We start from the raw sequence: 16280 nt of genomic DNA, 5'->3' as shown, positions 1-16280 counted from the left end.
TTTCAAGCAACAGGACATGCAACATATATGTCATTCCAGACATTCCATTGTACCTTTGGACTGGATAAGTAGGACTGCTGCTCACTGGTCTGAGAACCAACGGGAGCAAAACTCCTTCCTTTGTAATTTTTCACTTCCCAGTCAGGTACTGACTCTGCTGGCAAAGCAGTCTGGTAGCTGTGGCTGCCCATCCTTTCTTCCAAATGAGTGGGCAACGGATGGAGAGTCAGAGGGGGAGGAGGGTACGATGGAGGAGAAGGGGGTGGTGACAGAGGAGGTGGTGGGACATGTCCCCAAGAAGTAGATGATGATGGTGTCCATGTAGCTGCAGAGGACACTGGAGCTGGTCCTCGAACAGCTGGGACATTTGGTCCAGAAAGTGGATAAGCCACAGATGATATGGGTGCTATGTGGGGCAATGGAGGTGGTGGAAGCGGTGCTGGACGCTTTGGAGGCCTGCCAACATCATCTAAGTTGATATCATCAAGGTCAGTGGTGTGAAGTTGCAACCCACCAGCAAACCTCTGTACAGATGTAGCAGGAGGAGAAACAGCAGGACGTACACCTGTTGTCTAGTATAATAACAGAAACCCATTTTAAAGTAGCTCCTGCTTTTGAATTTTTGAATGTTTGAGTAGATTCTCACTAAAGTGAACCACAAAGTGTCACAGACTACTAGAAAACATTATACATTAAACATCTTTTGCATAATGTCACTATCTCAAACTGACATTTATATTAAAAGAACCAAATATACATGAAAAGCAGATAATGGCAATCTGCAGAAACAAGATGAAGACAAATAGCTAGATTTGCAACCAAGATTTGTGTTATGGTCAATATTGCTTAGGACTTCACAATATTTTAAAAAGAAAGTATTAAAGAAATATATAGTTTTCATTTACTTAATTCAGGGAAATATGCATGGAAGTTCTGTTAGCTAGGATGTTTTAATTACTCTCATTGATTTTCCCCATTTTCTTAAAAGTACATCTAGGTATTATTTACCTACATGAATTCCATTACAATAAAAGCAGGAGAACAAAAGAGGATACTGTTAACTTATCAAAGGACTTCCTATATGGATACACATTTTAAATATCACAGAAGGTAGATCACAGCATTATTTTACCTCAGGAGAATCATTCTCCACAGAGGAGATTTGTTCTAAACGTGTCTGGCAAAGCTTTTCCACCCAATGTTGAATCTTTTCCGATTCCTCTAAATCTTCTCGTTCAGTCTCAGATACCTAAGCCATATCACAGTTGCAGAATAAATGGAAGACTACAGTTATACATACAAAATGAAAGATGCCACTGCTGAAAAATGTTCAAAAAATCCAAAATTGTCAAAAAGATCAACTCCTTTGAAATATGGACATAGAGCAGATTTTTCCTGCTATACCAAGACCAATGAATGGGTCCAATAGCAAACCAAGTTTGAACTCACATTAGAAGTCAAGATGACCAAATTCAGGCTATTCTGGTTTTGACATAACCATTGTTAAAAAAGAATATGATGTCCAGTAAAGATATAGAAAAGAGGGAAAATACATTAGAGGTGTGTTGACTCGATCTAGTAAACCATGGTCTGAGTCTAAAAGGCCTCAACACTGCTGTTGATAACCAAGACTCTTGGAGGTTTCCCATTTGAAGGTTGATTTAAGTAAATGTAATAGCGAGAAGTTTAGATCTCAAACAGAAAGCACAACATTAGCATATATCTCTGTAATAATAATCTCAAATGCAAACATCTTCTGAACCAGAAAGCAACCGTAATTCCAGCTGCCTTCTGATGAATACTTTCACATGAACTTTTGGGGGAATGTTCCATTAACCTCACTAACAAGAGTTACTGGAACGGTTTTGCAGAAATCAAGTGAGTTAACAATTCTTAATTAAAGAACTCTGGAATTTCTGTTTTGGGGTACTATTACATTGTCAACTGTTCAGATCATCTTAATCTAAAATATAAAATTCCTGAATTAGGATAACAGGGGTAAAACAAATCAAGGCTCCAATGTCTAAAGAACTGGAAATAAAACCAAGGTCTTCTAGATTTGTTTAAAAATCTGTTACTTGAGAATCTTAAAAGGCATTATAGTATCCAATTTAGAGGTTACATTTGTTCTAGTAATTTTCTGACTAACCAATTAGCTTTGCCTAGAAGTATGTTAAAAGGAAAACAGAAAAACAACCAAAACGTCCTGCATCCACACATATATTAATTTTGCCAGTCAGACAAATCTAAAGGCCCACATCATGAAGTTTCACATTCATGCACTTTGTGTTAGTACACATAACAGAAACTGCCATTAACATAGGATTTTGTTTGTAGTACTGCATTACAAATCAAACAGAGGTTGCCAATATGGGGCTTTCAGACTGGAAGGACTGTTTTGCAATCCAGATTTCTTTATATTCTAATGTCATGGGAAAATTTGAAAGTTGAATAAATTTGCATGTGCACATTCCCACATGACAGTTATATTTAATTTCTTTCCTGCACAGGAAAAAAGGTGTGAGGCTAGATGTATCCAAAAGAACAGAAACTACATGCTGAGTTACAGATGACACTGAACATACCTCTTGCACAAGTCGGTTGATTTTCAACTGTTTTTCTCTTTCCAGCTTCTCTTCTTTTTCCTTGAGAAGCTTTAGTTCAAACTCCAGTTGCATTTTGCTCTTTTTCTGTTCACTGAGGCTGTCATTTTTGGATTTCTTTCTGTCTTTCCCTTTCTGGATGATTTATTATGATTATTGTATATTTGATCACATGTGTACACTCACTTTACAGAGACTTGTGCCTCCTTAAAGTCCTCTGAGATTATTATTAATACATGAGCACTTGCTTTAGAAAACTAGAGCGATAGATACCCACATGCAACCAAGCCATGTGTTTGCTGGGGAATTGCATGAAGAAGGAACAACTTCGTAATAAATTAACCTTATTAAGAGAGCCAGATATATCAGAGAAAAGTTGTTGGACCTCCTCCAAAAACATAAATATATGTCAGGGAATATCTTAAAAGTCCCTATAACCCATTGTCTTAGAGGCTGGGATCACTGATAAGTCCAAATCATGGGGAAATTCTGAACCATGGGTTTCCAATGTTGAAAAGGACAAATTATTTTTTATTTACTCTAATTGTTTATTTGTGTATGTACCTTACTAGATTGTTCTTAGAACAATGACTTTTTTCACAACAGTCTGGCATAGAACATAAATGTGTCTAATGTAGATTTAATTGAAAATGTCATCATTTGTAAAAACAATACCATAATGTCTGGTCTCTACAACTGAAATGCCAGTTTAGAACATACGCAATGGGTGCTCATATATGTAGTCACACTAATATTTTCATTTGTAAGATAAGAATTAAGTACAGTACTCCACACATTCACATTCGCATTCAAATAAAATAAGTAAGCAACTGCAATGTGAAAAAAACATCCCTATTTCAATTCACACTGGAAAGCCAAGCTGATTCTTTGGAATTTTATTAAGCTGCTAAAACACTAACATGCCAGAAAAAAGAGATGGATGTTAATGGATTTTAGAGGATTGTATGTTTTCAAATAAATTGGCTCCTTAGGAGCACCTGCTTTTACACAAGAGAAAAATGTTTGCTCCTGATGTACAAACTAAATTGCTTCAAGGCTACTGGATTAAGGCTAAGAAGACAATGTTGTATGTTTTCCAGACAAAAGACCTTGTGAGTCACTGTAGCTGTTGTAAACAAACTGTAAACATAATTGTGATCCACTGCAGGTATAAGCAAAGCAAAGGCTCAAGATAGCAGCTTAAAGAAAATCCAAGACTGAGAAAAACAAGGTAGAAGATCGTTTAGGGAAAAAAACTAGCCTGATTGGGATGGTATTAGGATGGTAAATGCAGCTCCTGTAGATAACAAAGTCACTTGGTAAGCCCATTTCATAAACCCCACTGTGCTGGCTAGAGTCCGATAAGGCACTAAATATTGAAGAAGCACCTCTGTTCTTATCAGCCTATCCAGGGCCTAAGATCACTAGAGATCCTTCTCTGCAGACCTTCTGAAAGGGACATAAACCATCCCATTTAGGAGTGAGAAAACTTCTTTATTATGGAATCGTTATTTCAAAACATGGCCCTTACATTCCGATAGGAGGTTTACCTGGTGCCAGTATTAGCAGGTGCCAAAAGGAGCAGAAACTTTGAGAAGCGAGGAAGGCAATAATGCAAACTACTTTTGGATCTAAGACACTGTGACTTATAATTGGAGCTCAACATAAGTGGATGTGGATTTTATTAGAGCGATGGGAATACACACTGGATTAAAATGCACTTATCACAGCAATCTTTCTCTACACTTCATCACACACTGCAATCTTTGTACCTTGCGAATTGTAGGAAATTTTCCTTCATATCGATAAAACCATCCAAAATCTATAAATATGCAAAGGAAAGAAACATGATTGAGAACAATACTTTACAGATATATGCAACAACAGAGTTCCACATATAATAGCAACGATATGAGACATCCATTAATGGGCTTATATCAGGTGAATATAGCACTGAACGAAACATGCAGAATAATCACAGGATGTTGATAAACCTGTTGATAAACTCTACATGTTAGCTGGCATTCCCTCCCCCCCCCCCCTCCCGATGTGCAACAGGAAGTTGCTGCTAACTGTGAGAGAAATAAGGTTGAACACTGCAAAAGCCATCCATTGCAGTAGACTCAAATCAAGGAAAAGCTTTATGAGAACCACCATTTCTCTTAATGTTCCCCCAGCAACAGCAAGAGTATCCCTCTGGGCAGCTAAACCAGGAAATCCCAATTGGATGGTCACCCACGAGGATCTTTCTCCAGGGGCAAATCAAGAATGGGCAACAGGAAGTCCCTGAACTGATTCAGAAGTGGAGTGGGCAGATCAACAGACAACCTGGCAAAATGGCACTACCTAGAAGAATCCTCCACCTTGCGCAACTGTGGAGCATAACAGACAACTCCGCATCTGTATGCTTGTCCGCAATGTTCTGCCTCATGTACAGAGCAAAAATTGTTTGAGGCTACAGACAATGCGGTCGCTGTTGCCTGTTTTTGGTCAAAAGATACTTAGTCATTTATGTTCCTTCTATTTTTTATCAGTTTTATACTAATTTAAGCAATGATTTTGATGCGAAATAAATAAATAAATAAATAGATGGGCTTAGATGTTGCATATTATGCAGTACATCTTGTTACAATGAAGTCTAAACTATTTATGCTTAATGGGCAGATAAAACAGTTGTACCTGTCTACATATGAATACAATATTTAAAATATAAGAAAACAAACCCTGTGGTTTTTATAGTATAAAATAAAGCATTCCAATCTGCTTGTAAACACAAAGTTATATGTAAATATGCATGAAACACTGTAAAGACATTGCCTTTCAAGGGTAAAAGGAGTGACACAAACAAATGAAAATTATTCGGTGAAGAAAACAAGGTTCAAAATATGAGATTGGGACACATTGACTACAACTCCCAGTATTCTATTCCCTAACCTTGGCTAGGTTGGCCAAGGCTGCTGCTGGGACTCATATTCCAATGGTCTCCAGAAGGTATATGAATCCCACCTCTGGGTTACTATGAGATGCTACACCAGGATTTATAAGACAATGTAATATGTACAAGTCAATCCTTGACTGATTCATGATACAGCCTTTGAAAGGGCCATACAGTGGAGGGACCCATTTCCCACTTCCCCTCTTAATAATGACTCATACCCGAGCACCACAGCATCCAAAGAATATGGAGCACACTCAAAAATAAAATATAGAGCAACTATAATGCATTCTCTTTCTCTAATTACAATCTAAGGTTTGGCAAGGAGTCATTTTGCCCCGGCTGCAGAATGACATAGACTATGGACACACGTTTTTCCATTGGGGATGTTCAAACAGAGGAGTGTAAAAATAAACTGACTGCAGGAAAGGAACGTTTAAAAATGCATTTCTCTGTTGAAGAGGGAAAATCCCTGAACAGTCTCTGGAACAAAAAAATTATCAAATGGGAAGATGGGACACCTCTTGCCATTCCTAGATTATAATCTATCCCGCTATCCCTCCCACGTTAGAATACATTTAGAAATCTAGCAAGTCAAGGTGAATTGTCATCCTTTCCCCTTGCATCTAGTTTTCTAAATACATGAGAGTGGAAAGCACAGTGCGATTGCAATTCCCAGGTCTGTTGAATGAGATCAAGATCCTACCTTTTGGCTAGGGACAACCTCATAAACCTCTTTAGAACTCCTTGAAAGTGAACATATAAAATCTAAGAGATAAAAATATACCATAAAATAGATAGGCACTGAAGTCAAAGTTATCATAGCAAAGTGAGGAATTCTGAGCCTTATTTTTGGCATATGAATACAATAATTTTGGCACAATTTTACCAACTAGGATGATTGCAATGCAAGATCTCAGAAGCATATATGAAGTATCCTCATTTATATATAGAAAGAAGGGATCAGAGCTGCCCCTCAATCTGGGGCAGGGAATCACAAACATATAAATATATGCTTGACCAAACTGAGGTATAAATATTCAATAGTATTCCTGTACCTTTTATGAAGCAAACAACAACAACAACAACAACAACAACAACAACAAAAACGACAGAATCCATCCTCTGTGTGGATCCATCCTCTGAACATCCCAATCTACCCACTTGACTCAGTATCACACAAAGATATCAAATTCAGCTGGAAGATTGCACATTTGTCATTTTGGCGTCCTCCCCTCTAATAGTGTCACTGCCTCTCCACACTTCTCTAGTAATACCATTATAATTCAGACTGATCCAAGTATAAACTCAGTACTTAGTTTGGAAAAACAAAAGCCAAACAAAACATTATCTGAAATTGATTTTGCAACATTAAACCACTTATTCAGAATTCAAAGTAACCTTGTTGGTGTCAAATATTAACATATTCAGTTATTATCTCATCACATACTAAATTTCTGTCCTTAATTTGATTTTACATAAACCAAATACACTATGATTCAAAAATGTCCATATATAGGAAATATATATATTATATAATTTATGTATATTATATAGTTTTTATAATGTTTATACTTTCAAATACCTTAAAAGAATGCTGCTGTCAACCTGTAGAGACTATTTTGTAAAAGTTTGTAATGAATATTTTGTAAATAAAAGTACATTTAGTTACAATTTCCCATTTCCCTAATATATGTCAACTTTTGGGACACCCTGTATATTAAGGAGAGCAAAATGTATTGTACAAGTAGATATATAGTTGACTGCACACTCTCTCTATATATTGCAGACCTCTTTAAGAATTTATCTGCACTGGATGTAATGGGATTAATGTAACCAAATTAAATTTCTACTGGTTCTAGATGAGCATCATAATGCTACTTTGTGTTCTACTTTCCATAATGTATCTTATTGTGCTACTTTCCATATTGCATCTTATAATTACAATATTTACATTTACTAGATAATATTCAAGAAGAGGAGCAAAGTCCAGAGGGTAGCTATGTTCCAGCTCGTGCATTATTCCAAGAAATTAGGCCAGCAAAGTGAACTATGAAGACAAACTGAATTCTTCAGCATCCTCAGCCTGTTTCTCAGAGCAAGATGTGCCAATCCCTGATAACTCTTCTGATTTCCAATATTAAAAACAGGACTCATGAAAGCCCTTTACTGAACTAATTATGTAGCTTTTATTGCTGTGGCAAAAAAGAAATGTCCAAGGCAATCCTCCCTTGTTATTGGAAATGCCGATAGTTCCTTTAATAATGAAAAAAATGATGGAAAAAGGAAGACAGGTATAGCCCAGGGAAGCATTAAGGCTGACTGTCAGGAGGAAGAGCAGTGTAGGAAGTAGCAAAGTCAAGATAGGAAGCCAAGGTGTTACAGCAAACCTGTTGACTCTCTTCCGACTTCATTCCAGTCAAATCATCATCTGCTGCAGGCTGGTCAAGGGAGTTATCATCTAAATCTACTACAGAAACAAAGAAGAAAAGAAACAAAGAGAGGGAAAAGAAAGTAATGATAATACTTTGGCCTTTTTTATTCACTGACTGAAAATAATTAATTTTGTCCATTTTGTTTGGAGAACTGAAGCTATATGCTGTTGTGTAGGCATGCCTGATGTCAAGTATGGCCAATAGCTAGTGGGCTACTCTGAATGAAACTGTTTCTGTGAACAGAACCAAAGTGGGGATGCATTCCCTTTCCCCATGTATTTCCATGTGCATCTTTGAAACCTGCTCACAGGGTACCTTCTGGGGAGGTCCTTTATTTTTATTTGTAAGACAGATGGCTGCAGGAAAATGAGATGCAAAAAGGTTCCATTGATTAATGGATGTTGCATAGCAAACGTCGGATTTAGGCCCATATCAGAAACACTTAATTTTCCATTGCTTCAACTACCGTGTTTCCCCGAAAATAAGACATCCCCATAAAATAAGACCTAGTACAGGTTTGGGGGAATTGCCAAATATAAGACCTCCCCCGAAAATAAGACCTAGGAGGGAGCCGCAGCCGCTGCCGCTGGGGCTCCTTTCTCCTTCCTCGGCTGGTGCTGTGTGAAAGCGTCGCTCATGCTTTCCCCTCTCCCTTCCCTTGCTTCCCTCTTTGGTCAGCACTCGCTCAAGAGGGGGAAGGAAAAAGCGAGAGAAGCAGTTTTTCCTTAAGCTTCCTGTCCGGTGTTGTGTGAATGTGAAAGAGACGAGGCTGCTTGAGATTGTCCCTTCCCCCTTTGGCCGGCACTCGCTCAAGAGAGGGAAGGAAAAAGCGAGAGAAGCAGCTTCTCCTTAAGCTGTGTGCATGAGATCCTTTTCTCCTGCCTTTCTCTTTCCCTTTCGCCAGGCATGCACTCTTCCTGCCTTCTCATTTTCCCACCTCCTCACCTTCCACGTGGCTGCCTTTCCTGCCTCCTTCCTCACTGGATGTGTGCCAGATAGTGTTTGAGAACCAGGTACATTTTTCAAGAAAGGTCTATTATTATTATTTCTACTTTTTGGAAGTGGGTTTTGCACTACAGGTCCCATCAGGCCTTAGCTATGGAATGGTGGGAGTTGCAGGCCAGCAATGTCTACAGCAGAATGAATGCAAAGAATGGCTTCCTCTGGGTCAAAATGAGCCACATATGGAGTGAATGCTTTTTCTTTCTTCCTAAGCCATGACGCCTCCAAAGCATTTACTCCATATGTGGCTCATCTTGACCCAGATGAAGCCATTCTTTGCATGCATTCTGCTGTAGACATTGCTGGCCTGCAATGCCCACCATTCCATAGCTAAGGCCTGATGGGACTTGTAGTGCAAAACCCACTTTCCATTGACCTTAAAAGAGTGCTCTGACCATCCACCTGAATGCTAAGTGTATGTGTGAGATGGGCAATCTGCAAACCCCACAAGCTGTTTCCTGTGGCCCTCCATGTACCATAGATTGTTGTATATGGAATAGTGGCAGTAACAAGAAATTCTTGATAGGTTTCACAGTTTGTCTGGTTATGTTAGCTTGTAATGTTCATTTTTTTGTTCAACAATAAATGTGAATTCTTCTTCATGAAAAAATAAGACATCCCCTGAAAATAAGACCTAGCACTTCTTTGGGAGCAAAAATTAATATAAGACACTGTCTTATTTTCGGGGAAACAGGGTATTTTTTTTCCTTTTTCTGCCTCCTAGAAACTCTTGTGGCTATTTGTAATCTTAACTGAAGAAGGGAAGAGAAAAGCAGGACGGAACTGTAGCCAATACATATCTTTGCACCATTCCTGTGCACTGCTCTAACACCTCAAACAGTCCTAGTATTCAGTGGAGGTCACTGGTTATTTCACAAGGACACTTTGCTAGTATTAAGGACATATGAGAATTGTGAGAAGAACAGTTTGTTAGCAAGGGTCCTTTTGTAGCACACCTACCACAGGAACAGAAGAGAGAACATTGTTGTAACAAGGAAGGAAATTGTGTGTATGTAACACAGCAATCCAAGGAGACCGATATTGAATAGCTATATATTAAGCTATGTCAGAAACTCAGCATTCATACTGTAATTATATAAATTGTCACTTTACTCCTGATGTTCCGATGATTAGGTATAAGAGCTGAGAAATATATAGATAAATTCACAGATACCCACATATGGAGTTCATTTATATATTGAAATGTAATATCAGCCAGAAGCCACAGCATGGAAGCTAAAGTGAAAGTCTATATATCGGGACAACCAAGCAGCCAAGCAGCATATACCATATTTCTTGAAGTATTTCTCATTGGGAGAAAAACAGAGTTGCAATTTTCCTTTCTAAATTCATTTTTATCTTCCCCTTTTCTGAAAACTCTGCTGGGTCAGTAGTATTTAATCAAATTAATATAAAGGGGAGAAATCAATAACTACACCAACAATCCATTACCACAGTTCAAAGAAATTAGCTTGCTATCCAGCTGATGTTCAAGATAACTGCTGTGCTTCATGGTGGAGATAATGATCTTTAGGATGAAAACCATTACTTACGTCTATGTTTAGGGCGAGGGGGAGGGTGTACGTCTGCAACTACAGTTTTAGCCGGTTTTGGGGGTTCTTTATGGCCCCAGTCTTCTTCCCACTGTTTTTTAAATCTCTCTTCTTCTGCCTTTATTCTGTAAAGGAGCAAAAAAATCATTTACTGGAATGGCATGGCCTGTAGGGAATATACCCTTCTTACTCAAGTTTAGCCTGGGGCTGATCAGTGCTTGGAAAGAGACAGTTTGAGAGCACTCCCAAACATGTCATTATGGATTCAATGACAGAATAAAAATTCTGTACTAGCTGTACTAAATACATAAAACCGAGTTTGTTTATTTTACCTTTCCAAATAGAATGTACAGGCAGTCCCTGAGTTACAAACATCCGGCTAACAAAAAACTCATAGTTAAGAAGGGAGGTGGGACAAAAGGAAGTGAAAGAAATCTACTCCCTTGGAAGGGAAAAATCACTCTTGAAAGAGTTATCATAAGGAAAAAGTGTCTCCACCAAACTTGATCACAAATTCAATCCTTGTTTCCACAAGCCAAATTTTTCAAAATCCAATTATTGCAGGGAAGGAAATTGTGGTTAAATCTTCTGAACAGGGACACAGACAGCAAAATAAACACCACAGGGAGTTGACTCTCCCCTATGCTACCCAAAGGTTTTATATATGTATGTATGTACACACACACACACACACACGGCTGAAGTTCCACTTAAAATGTACCTGTTTTAATTTACATATAAATTCAACTAAAGAACAAACCTACAGAATCAATTTGTTTGTAACTTGGAGACTGCCTGTATATATATATATTTTAAAGTGACACAGCTAGCCAAGCACTTCAAAAACCAATTTATGTTGGCAATGCATTTAAGTGTTCTGCTGTTATCGATGGGATTTAAACTTTTGCTGAATGTAAGACTGTCACCGAGTCACAAAAATGACCCCAGTAGAGCTGTTTTGCTTGGTGCTTTGTTAAGAGAATACTCATCCCATCTTAAAACATTTTAAGATGAACATTTTAGATCAAAGATGAGGGGACTTAATGCTCTCCGTACATTGTTGGAGTATATTTCCATTACACTGCCTAAGGTTTATGGGAGTGGGGTTACCATAAGTCAACAGGGAAATTTAAAGTGCATACATACACAATGCACCATTATCTGGAGGGCCACACATTTCCTATCTATTTAATTAAATAGTATTTATTGCCCATTCATTTCATTGAATAGTATTATGCCAGACTCTATTCTCAACTCAACCCTTTATATTCTGGCCCTAGGCTCACCGTTGGAAGGGTATTTCAAACTCTTCTAATGCTAAGGTATGACATCTGACCTGATTTAACTTCCACTATTTACATAAGGACCCCATCCAGGTTCTTGATTCTGTTAACTCCAGCTGGATCATTAATATATGCTACTATTTAATATCTCACTATTTATGTATTAGGCTACTATTTTTACACAGAGCACCTGTGAAGTTCTGTATTATTAATATTTCTATGGTATCATTCTGGTCCAAATATAGTGAAAATATATATACTAATATCCACTGTTTCAAGAATCTTTGTTTGTGTGTCTTGTGTGTTCCATGTGGATTTAGAGGTTGTACTGCAGCCATGTAAAGATCACAAAGAGAGGAGGAGAGTTGCATGAAGAAGAATGACTTAACTGTTCTATTTCTTTACGGTATCTTTCTTCTTCCTCAGCAGCCTTCTGTGCAATTTCCATTTTTCGCCTTAAAATAAAATAAAATAAAATAAAATAAAATAAAATAAACAGGAGATGGCTAATATAATCACAGATATTCCTCACTTAACAAAGTACATGAGTCCATGGGCATTGCTTCTCCAGCAGGATTTCTTTTACTGGAGGCAGAAATAAAATGAAAAGTTTAGGGATAGGGTTATATTCCACAAAAAGAGCAGCTAAATGTGTTTCAGCAAACTTTTTATTCAATACTAACAATATGCATATGTGAAATTAAACAACCAGATCAGATGAGGTTTGCATATGTAACTCCCCCCCCCCACCTCAAAAAAAAAAAAAAAGCACACCATGTCTTTGGGTTGCTGTGAGTTTTCCGGGCTGTATGGCCATGTTCCAGAAGCATTCTGAAGTTTCGCCTGCATCTATGGCAAGCATCCTCTGAGATTTTGAGTAATCACAACCTCTGAAGATGCCTTCCATAGATCCAGGTGAAACATCAGGAGGGAAAGCTTCAGGAACTTGGCCATACAGCCCGGAAAACTCACAGCAACCTGGTGATTCTGGCTATGAAAGCCTTCAATAACACACTGAACACCATGCCTTTTTTGAATGTTCTAATGATCACATAAAGTCTTCTTCCATGGTACCTTTTCTTTCATTAACCTCAATTTTCTTATGTTTTCCATTTGTGTGGCCAAACATATAACCTTTTAAACATATTAGGGGATTGGAGAGGCAGGTTCTCTGTTTTGCTGTTCATGCCTGCTCACTAAGGGATCCTGGAGACAGGATTTGGTAATCTAGCAAGTAGTAGGCAAGACAGAGTCACAGTAATATTCTGAAACCTCCAAAAGAAAACAAAGTTGAATAAGATGTTCTGACAGTAAGAAGTGTCCACAATAGCACTTTGTGTTACAGTAAAATTAGACTCTTACAGTTTCTCTTTCTCTTGCTGTTCTTTCAGGATTTTATTGGTTTCTAGTGCAAGGCGCTTCTGACGCAACAGCTCTTGACGCTCCATTTCACGATTATACTCCTCCCTCTGCCTCTCTTCTTCAGTCATAAACAACTCCTTTCCCTAAATGTTTTGTATATTATTTAAAACACGTGTCAAAATACTTTTGCTAGGAAATGTTCATTATGGTAGAATTCAAAAACATAGCCATGTAAGTCTGGAATAAACACACAAAGAAATCTTGTAGCAGCTTTGAGACTGAGAGAAAGAAGTTGGTAGCATAAACTTTTGTAGACTAAGGATGTAGCCACACTGCAGAATTATAGCAGCGTGTGGTCACTTTCACTGGCATGGCTCTATACTGCAGAATATTGGGATTTGTAGTTTTATGAAATGTTTAGCTTTCTCTGTCAGACAGCTCCGGTGCCACAACACATTTCTATGGATTTCTATGGTATTGAGCCTTTGCAGTTAAACTGCTATCAGTCTGCAGTGTGGCTACCTCCTTAGATTCATGGAGTTAAGTGCCAAGGCACAAATATTTATAGGCAGAGTGTATTTGTGAATAGCTATACAAATGCAAAACTTTGCGGGTATGATGAGTGAGTAACAAGTTCTGCTTTAATGATGACTGTTGTGGGACAAAGGCAAGAGGAAAGATTTTGCCTAAAGCTAAGACTAGTAAATAACCATACGGATGATGGAGGGAGTTATTGGAATATAGTGTGTTCCTGGCTGGGAACCAGAAGGAAGATATGGTAAACTGGCCAAGAGACTGGGGTGTTAACTAATGTGAAAATAGTATAGTGTGCCTGGAAATCATTGTGTCTATTTAACAAACTGTTGCTAGACTGGAGTTTGTGGATATATTCCAACCCTATAGTTTCCAATATGTCTTGCATTTCTTTTGTTTGTTTAATGTCAGGTCTGAAATCAGAGATTGAAGGCCTAACAGGACTGAAATGTTCCGCAACTGACTTAATAATAGCAATCATTGAACAAAAAAAGCTACAAACCAGTTGTTCCATTCAACCAGCTCAGGTAAAGTATTAGTGAAAGATGACATTCTGATATTTACAAGTCACTTACAGTATGTAATTGGATTTGAACCAGGATTAGAAAAATACAATCATACTTGGATTAGGAGCCCCTTTCTTAGCCCTGTTTTCAGTTTTCACTGACTCCAGTGGGCTTCCTGCCAGCATACATGCTTTGGGGATAAGTGTATGTTTCATCCCTTACTGCTGGGTACTGCAGCTTTCTAGATTTTCACAAGACCTGCTGATTGTTAGGACATTAGTACTTACAGCTCCTGTTACAACAGAGATAGTCAGAGTTTGACTACTTTTCAATACTTTCACAGCCTGGGGAAAAACGAGAAAAAGAGAGGAAAGAAGAATGATATTTTAACCTAGATATTGTAAATATGTGTAGCTGCCAGAATGCAAACAGTATAGTTACAGTGGAGGCCTGTCCTTTTCAAGATGACACCTGGTAGTGGACAAAAGAAAGGGAGTTTATGCAGATGGCTCCCGTAGTGACTCAACTGACTCTTAAGAGCTATCTCCAGTCCTCCTGCCATTATGTCCACTTGCCCTCATGTGCTGTACATGTGCTTTGATGGATGTTATTTTACAGATGACAAAATGACAGTTATTGCCTGCAGAAGACTGACAGGCAATGATATTGCACCAATATAACATTTTCAGTGCCTTGTCAATGTTAGCATAATGGCCTAAGCTCTGAAGTTGGGGAAAAATAAGATTATCCAAATGTTAAGAACAACCGCACAAGAAAGCAAGACTTTAAAATACCTGGAAGACCTGATGTGTTCTTTGTATTATAAATGGGATGTAAAATATTCTCTTAAAATGTTCAACTTGGTTTTATAGCACATTTTTAACTAGAAACTACTGTTGTGTTTTTATTGAGTATTTTATTTAAATTGAGTTGTTGTTTTTTTGTTATTTTCTGTAATTGTTTTATGTCAATTGCTGTTATTGATATTTATAATTGCTGGTGTATTTTATGTGTTTGTATGGCATCATCATGTGCTGCTCTGTAAGGCGCCCCAAATCCCTTTTGGGAGATCCATAGCCTTGGGTATCCCTCAAGAGGCAGTCTCCTCATCTACACTACCTTGGATATATGTAGATTTTAACAAAACTCTGGAAAATCCTACACTGCCAGGGAAATGGGAGATCTATTCTACTAATTTTCTTTAGTTAACAGGAGCAGAAAATCTTTGCATATGGTGGTGCATTTGCTTTTCCCTTCTGCCTACACGGGATTATTATAGTCACTTCATGTCCTACCTCTAAATGTCATTCCAAAACCATGAACACTCTTTCTGAATAATTAATTGCACGTAAGATTATTATTTATAAGTCTCAGTTCTATCACACAGAAGTGTTTTTGTATTTTCATACTTAGATCACTTTAGACACTTCAAGCAACTAATAGCAGGCTGAGCCATGTTAATACAGAAGAAAGTCTTGCTGAGATCTGTGTGACTTATTCTCAGTACTAGGATTACAATATCAATAAAGATAAAATTAATAGCTATTTTCTCCTTCCCCTATATATTTTAAATTAAATCCACTAAAATATAAATAAAGGATCTGGTTCAAAATCAAATATGTTTAGCAGAAGTTTAAACTACATTTCAGTACTTTTTGATTAATAGTTGATATAAATCAGCAATATGGAAGCTATAACAGAATGTGAATTAATAATTTATACTTTATCTGCACAGGAATACTGAACATTTACCTCTCTGTGATCTATTTTGGAAAAGTCCATTCCATTTACTTCAACGATCTGGTCACCAACCTAAAACAAGGCAAGCAAACAAAGCATTTGAAATGGTAATATATGTCTTAGGTGGGCTACAGTTCCCAGTTTTGAAATACTTCATGAAATTAGACCACTTTAGAACAATTTATTTGCAAGAAAGGCAGTATTTATGGTATAGAATATCCTTAAACTTTGGTGAGGCATTCTTGATTTCAATTCATCTATCATTAGATGATAGGCATTAAAAGACATTTCAAAATAAAAACTGTAATGTTTACATATATTTTATAC

The 16280-nt window shown here is 37.6% G+C and overlaps 1 protein-coding gene and 2 long non-coding RNA genes across 6 annotated transcripts in view; 2 read left to right on the top strand and 1 right to left on the bottom strand.

Annotated features, from left to right (window-relative positions):
* ush1c (USH1 protein network component harmonin) overlaps positions 1 to 16280 on the bottom strand; it is a 72353-nt gene that overhangs the window by 23730 nt on the left and 32343 nt on the right. The window contains exons 10-18 of one of the 4 annotated variants that reach the window (XR_010001926.1): positions 15966 to 16025; positions 14501 to 14557; positions 13174 to 13316; positions 12201 to 12266; positions 10529 to 10653; positions 7929 to 8008; positions 4376 to 4425; positions 2586 to 2738; positions 430 to 1249 (exon numbers count right to left, since the gene is read on the bottom strand). Coding sequence is in view for 2 of the 4 variants with exons in the window: in XM_062967671.1 (XP_062823741.1) it covers positions 2657 to 2738; positions 4376 to 4425; positions 7929 to 8008; positions 10529 to 10653; positions 12201 to 12266; positions 13174 to 13316; positions 14501 to 14557; positions 15966 to 16025 (663 nt within the window). In the remaining 2 variants the exon portion in view is untranslated. Of the gene's footprint in view, positions 1 to 429; positions 2739 to 4375; positions 4426 to 7928; positions 8009 to 10528; positions 10654 to 12200; positions 12267 to 13173; positions 13317 to 14500; positions 14558 to 15965; positions 16026 to 16280 lie in introns of those variants that run through there. The other 3 variants (XM_062967671.1, XR_010001925.1, XM_062967670.1) reach the window with 3 other exon arrangements.
* LOC134295379 (uncharacterized) overlaps positions 1 to 16280 on the top strand; it is an 86198-nt gene that overhangs the window by 46869 nt on the left and 23049 nt on the right. The window lies entirely within an intron of this gene.
* LOC134295378 (uncharacterized) lies at positions 8444 to 16278 on the top strand. The gene is made up of 3 exons (XR_010001927.1): positions 8444 to 8986; positions 14119 to 14234; positions 15949 to 16278. It is a non-coding gene; the product is annotated as an uncharacterized LOC134295378 (long non-coding RNA).

Source organism: Anolis carolinensis, chromosome 1, assembly GCF_035594765.1.
Source record: "Anolis carolinensis isolate JA03-04 chromosome 1, rAnoCar3.1.pri, whole genome shotgun sequence".
Lineage (NCBI taxonomy): Eukaryota > Metazoa > Chordata > Lepidosauria > Squamata > Dactyloidae > Anolis > Anolis carolinensis.
This window is presented reverse-complemented; position numbering and strand designations above follow the sequence as displayed.